Below are 6,160 nucleotides of genomic sequence, written 5' to 3'. Positions count from 1 at the left end.
GGTTAAGCTGAGTCTCATAGCTGTCCCCTTGGACAACAGCTGCCACTTTTCAATATAGGTCGGACCAAGCATCTTAGTGTTCTATCTTGCTGTGGATCTGGTTTATTAACCTACTTTATTGCTAAGCCATTGACTGTTACTCTCTGATCAGCGGAAATCCACTGTGCTTTGGCCACTGATGGTCAGGTCCGCTTCTTTCTCTGGTAGGGGGAAAAGCCAGCGTTGAGACTGTGTTGGTGATCAGGAGTCTGTGACAGTTCTTCATTAACTGAAAGGAAAAATACTAGTTAATACTTCAGAGGCAGCTGAGTGCCGCTGGTCATTCACAGCTCCTAAGGTGTAATTGGCCAGCACTTCTATCCTGGTGGTTACAGAAATCGTGGCCATCAGAGCAACTACTACTGCAGGATCGCTCCTTTGCTTCTCAACCTCTCCCCCCAAAAGTGTAAATGTTTATTTCTAAAGAATGGTCATGGTTAGACTGGGCAAATTACCACTGTAATAAAAATCATTACATGGTAAGTATATTTTATATTCAGTAGATTAAGTGTTGATTAAATGTATTAAGACTTCCACATTCAATAAACATTTATTAAGCCTGTCTAATGTAAGGCCTAGGGATATGGAAATGAGTAAGAGAGGGTTTGTGTCATGGTCCTCCACGCCAAAAATGTGTTTCAGCATTTATAGTCTTCAGACACGTCATATTTGTCCCCTCTTTACCTTTTGGTACCTTTGACTGAAAACTGAGCTTCCAATTTTCACTTACTCCCTAATCCCTTAAAATATAACTTCACTTAAAGCTACTGAAATATTAAACTTATCAGTGACATCATAATTACTAACTCGTGTCATCTTCTAATCCCCAGTTTCCTCCCTCTGTAGCATTTGACATGAGCTCCCTTCCTGTGACCCCCACCCCAATCTTGCTCCTCCCCTTGGCTTTTATTATGTAAGCATCTTTCTGTATATGCTATCTGTTCTGGTACTTTCACCCGTTACCTCTCTCACAATAATGAATTTTATCTTCAGCCCTGAAATCCTGACAGTTATCCTTTGAGATCTTCCTGACACATCAAAAACAAAACAAAACAAAACAAAAAACAGTCTTCTTTCTGACTACCACCAACATGTATAACAGAAACTATTGTTACTCTTTAAAGTTTATCTTCAGAATTATAATTAGTCACATTATCAAAGCCAGAGACAAGGAGTTTATAATCTCATAGGAGATAATGCATGTTTATAGAATTAAACCTGAAAATGTTCTTTTTGGCCCACATGTCAAATCCTAGCAATTTATTCCTTGCCAGCCACTTTATATGCCATGTACCCCAGGACGCGAGCACTCTCTCTGACTTTGTGTGATCCCACATTGCTTGTCATCTTAGTCGAGAGAGGGTACACAGGCATTGGAGGCTATCAGGTCTTAGGTTACACGAGCCTCAAGTTTTAACAGCTCATGTTTGTTGATCACTTTTGTGCCAAATACTGTGAAAATCCCTTTGTGGGTCTTATTTGATTCTTATGTTGTAGTCACTTACTCTTAGTTTACAAATGAACAAATGAAGGTGTAGAAAAATCAAAATGAGGCAGTTTGCCCAAGATCATAGAAACTGATGGATTTAGGATTTGATTCCAGGCAGTCTTGACTCCAGAGCCCATACTCTCAGCCGCTCAATTTCACTGCCTTTCCAAAGAGATGATTGCTAGTTCAAAGGTATTGCTTCAGATAGCCCATGCCTTAGGTTATAGACTCATTGCAATATGAGTAATTTCTTCCCTCATTCTTCATTACCAAAGGCTAACTGTACAACAGATGCTTTGAAGGAGGAGCCAGGATACAAACTGTAGAACTGAGAATGGGCGATCTGAATAATGACACTGAAAGAGAACTAGAAGCATGAAAAACTAGGGAGAGAGACCAAAGGAAACCCGTCTTCCACAATGAGCTGTCCCTCCTTAAACCAAGGGTCTGTGCCAGGCTCAGTGCAGAGAGCAAGAGAAATAGCTTACAATACTGAAAGAGCTTGTAATTTGGCCATCATTTCATGTTAATGGAACTTTTAGGAGAGCATAGAGAGATTAGACAGGTGAGAATAGGCAAGTGGCCGTGAGAACATCAGAGTTTGTAATTGAAGAATATTCTGCAGGCAATGACATTGTCTTTGTTGGGCCACAGGTGAAGAAATGTCATCTCCTTGATTCAGAGCTGAGTCTTCATGCTGAGAAATCACCATCATCAATAACTACCCTGTTGAAGAGATTGATAATCCCCTCAAAAATTTTGTAAGATTCTTGCCTTCTTTAAATTCTCCCACCATTGGCTCTCATGTTGGTGATAAGCTTATTTGCCTGGGCTGAAAGTATTCCTCCATTCAGCAGATACCTACTGAACACCTACTCTGTATTCAATACTCCAGGGGTAGTGTTAGCTGAAAGGGCTATTTCTGGGGCCAGATAGCCTGTCTCTACCATTTTCTGAGTGAGTGACCTTGGGCAATTTACTTAATTTTAAGTACATTTTTTATAACTTATTTTATTTTTAAGTAAAGGTAATTTTGTCTTGAGGTTTAATATGGCTACTGGCTTCCCAGGTGGTGCTTGTGGTAAAGAACCCGCCTGCCACTGCAGGAGATGTGAGACATGGGTTCGATCCCTGGGTCAGGAAGATCCCTTGGGGGAGGGTATGACAGCCCACTCCAGTATTTTTAGCACACACACAGGTATATTTTAATGATAGTTATTATAATGACATAAACCCTCTCAGAGTCCATATTAATAAATCAGCAGGTGCCATAATGACTGAACATTATTCAGAAAAGGCACTGTTAAAAACCTTACATGTATTACCTCACTTAATCCCCACACCAACCCTACAGCTACATCCTGCCATTAATTCTATTTTACAATGAAGAAACTGAAGCTTCAAGAGTTTATATAGTATGCCACTTAATTGGGCATGCATCCTAAATCATTTTAGTTGTGTCCAATTCTGTGCGACCCCATGGACTGTAGCCCACCAGGCTCTTCTGTCCATGGAATTCTCCAGGCAAGAATACTGGAGTGGGTTGCCATGCCTTCTTCCAGGGGATCTTCCTGACCCAGGGATTGAACCAGTTTATCTTATGTCTCCTACACTGGCAGGCAGGTTCTTTACCACTAGCACCAGGGGACAGTGAATGTAAATGGATTATTTTATGGAGACTTTGAGGACTCTAATCACTTTCTGTAAAGATTGTTTGATATGTTAAGAGAGCTTTTACACAGTTGATTTATTCATGCTTTGACAGACCAGTCAAGAATCACTGTTCCCTCAATGGAATCTTCTAACAAATGTATATGTTATGGTCTATTGAAGATTAGAGTACATACTTAACAATTTTTCTTTAAAACCCTCCATTTTAGCTATGTTTTTCTTCAACTAATTGTTACCAAATATGTTTTATTTTTAAATACCCAACCTGTAAGATAAATTGCATATGTTAAAAAAAAAAAGAAAGGTTAGGCAGTGTGACCTTTGTTACAGAGCTGAAATTCAAACTCCCATTTGGTTTGACCCTTTCACCTGAGATCTTAACAATTTCACTCTGTTAACTCTTAACTTACTCTGATTTCTCTAAATCCTTTCTTTTTTTTCTATTGCTAACCACCAAAGCATGTATATATGTGTGTATGTGTGTGTGTGTGTGTGTGTATATTTATTTATAAAGTTCAGTGAGAGACGCCTAGCCACACTGAACATTTTCAATACTTCAGTTACCTCTTTAAGAATGTCAGTTGCTGAAGGTCAGAACCTGATCACTTTTCCTGACCTAATTTTACATCTAACTGCATACAAAACTTTCAGGCTTTTGAGAGACACAATTTCTTTTTCATAGTGACTGTTTTTGGCAATGTTGCTTATTTTAGCAAGCAATTTGTTCATGATCAGGGTGATGGTATTTTGAGTAGCACTGAATGTAGCAGTTTAGAAATCTCAGGACTTGGGGAGGTAAGATCATCAAAACTTCCACCCACGCAGAGGTGACATGTCCCTGGCAGAGGCTGATGAAGGGTTTGGTGATGGAAAGTTCAAGAATCAGACCTCTACCTCAAGAACTTACTCAAGGCAATGGAAATAGATTTAAGAGTGCAGGATGTTAGGGAATTTCCTTTCTTTGCAAAAAAATTGATGTTCTCTACATACTAATTAAATTTTCATGCACTGTTACCGCCTAAGGCTTGAAATGTGGGATTAATGATTATGATACCTCCACGTGCTTTCCATCACATCTTAAAATGCATCTCTTGCCTGATGGACTAGGATGTATGAGGTAGGCAGCATAATTTTCTGTTTCAGGATGCAAGACTCGGGGGTTCTGTGAACACACTAGTTAATCTGTCAATGTCCCTTTCTTTACAGGACAAAATAGGAATGATTACACTTGCCATAACCCTGTTTGTAAGATTGATGACATGACGTTTGACCATCTGTTTACAATTTTTAAGTGGAAGCTACTAAATAGAGATTCAAACTGGTGATATTTTATTTGGGGCCAAGTAATCTCTTTTGCCCTCAAACTGGAGAGAAGATATATAACTGCTTGCCCTTAGGAAAACAGTTACAGAAAGAACTATAATTTTAAAAGCTATATGTTCTCAAAGGTTTGTTTGTTTGTTTGTTTTCAATAAGAAAGGGAAATTTGGAATTGGATTGGATCCACATAAAAATGAAGGCACGCCTCGTCTAAGGTTGTCTGCTCACACTGGAAAATGTAATCAGGAATGACTCCAAAAAAGGATATGCAGATCCTAGATGGGAGCAGACAGAAGCAAAGGAGGGTGGGAAAACAGACTTCAAGTTTGTTTTTTGGCTAACACAACACCATCCAGCTTAAGGAATGTTACTGGTTTTTGTTGATATTACTAAAATAGCTATTAACCTCTCATATTAGTCTAGCATTTGCTGAGTACATTATTAACACTTAGTCAATCAAACTACGATGCAGTTTTCATTCTTTTCAGTTACAGCAGAATAAATAGTCTCAACCCAGGACCCAGCAGCACCACTTTAAGCTTCCTGAGGTTTCTTTTCTTCCCCCACCTAAAGACCACACTTTCATAGTAAATTCACACCAAGCCATCAGATATCTATTAGAGCTTGACATTTACCAAACACTCTGATAGCATAATGATGGCATGTTTCCTTAATAGAAGTTTAATGGATGAGAAAGAAGTGTATGCACACACACTCTCAGGGACTTACACACGCACGCACGCCTGTCAGGCAGACAGCAGACCATGTAACACCAGGTAATGTTTGTGAATATATTTGCCTGAGAGAGACAAGTAGTCATGTGTCCAAATTGCTGGTTCCCAGTTCATCTGCTTCGGGGAGCTACAGTGAAGGATCCCTGCATCAGGTCTTCAGAGCCTAGTGTACCATCCACACTGCTGGTGAGATCAAACTTGCCATGTTCCCCCGTGAAGGTATCTTAAGAGGGTATTTATTGATGAGTCCCTACACACTCAAAAGATGTGTGATCCCAGGCCTCCCAGAAAGACGGATAGTCCATGGACTTGTTTCAGATGTGTGCCCTGGGAAAGGACCTCTAACCCCTGCCCGGGGTGGCGTCTCACTTACCCTCCATCAGCTTGATCCTGAAGTAGGCGATGAGAAGGAGCAGCAGCAAAGTCACAGGCAGGAAGATGCCAGAGAACAGGAACCAGCCTGGAAGCTCTCTCGGGAGCTCTGACAGCACAGGGCTCATTGCCAATCACACAGATCCCCTACCCCCGGGCCAGTGGGGTTTGCACTTTGGGTGAGGTCAGCTTTGCTCAGAGGCCACACTTGTTTTCTTCTGGGGCTCTGGCCTTTGCTCAGCGCATCTCGGTGGAACTTTTTGTGGACTTTGCTCTATTTAAACAGCCCCATGAATTCTGAGAGGATTGCTGGCAGGTTACTCTGTAACTCAGTTACAAAGTATAGTGGAATTGAGAGTTGATTCTCCCAGGCCATTCCAGAGGTGAGTGTTTATTTGGCGAGGTTGGGAATGACACTAGGAGGCCTAAATTTCTTTGTATTCAGTTTATTTGATTTGAAAAGTACCTAACTTCAAGCAAACCTGTTATATATATATATATATATATACACACATACACACACACACACACACAC

The 6,160-nt window shown here is 40.4% G+C and overlaps 1 protein-coding gene across 1 annotated transcript; it reads right to left on the bottom strand.

Moving 5' to 3' along the window:
- Positions 1-8: 8 nt before the first annotated feature.
- On the bottom strand, positions 9-5,887 carry SMLR1 (small leucine rich protein 1; the record flags this gene model as incomplete). Its single annotated transcript, XM_043887969.1, is given in 3 exon segments — positions 9-268; positions 5,627-5,777; positions 5,780-5,887. Coding segments are annotated over 3 exon segments (345 nt in total), but the record flags the coding sequence as incomplete, so codon positions are not given.
- Between the last annotated feature and the right edge of the window lie 273 nt (positions 5,888-6,160).

Source organism: Cervus elaphus, chromosome 26, assembly GCF_910594005.1.
Source record: "Cervus elaphus chromosome 26, mCerEla1.1, whole genome shotgun sequence".
NCBI classification, from domain to species: Eukaryota; Metazoa; Chordata; class Mammalia; order Artiodactyla; family Cervidae; genus Cervus; species Cervus elaphus.
This window is presented reverse-complemented; position numbering and strand designations above follow the sequence as displayed.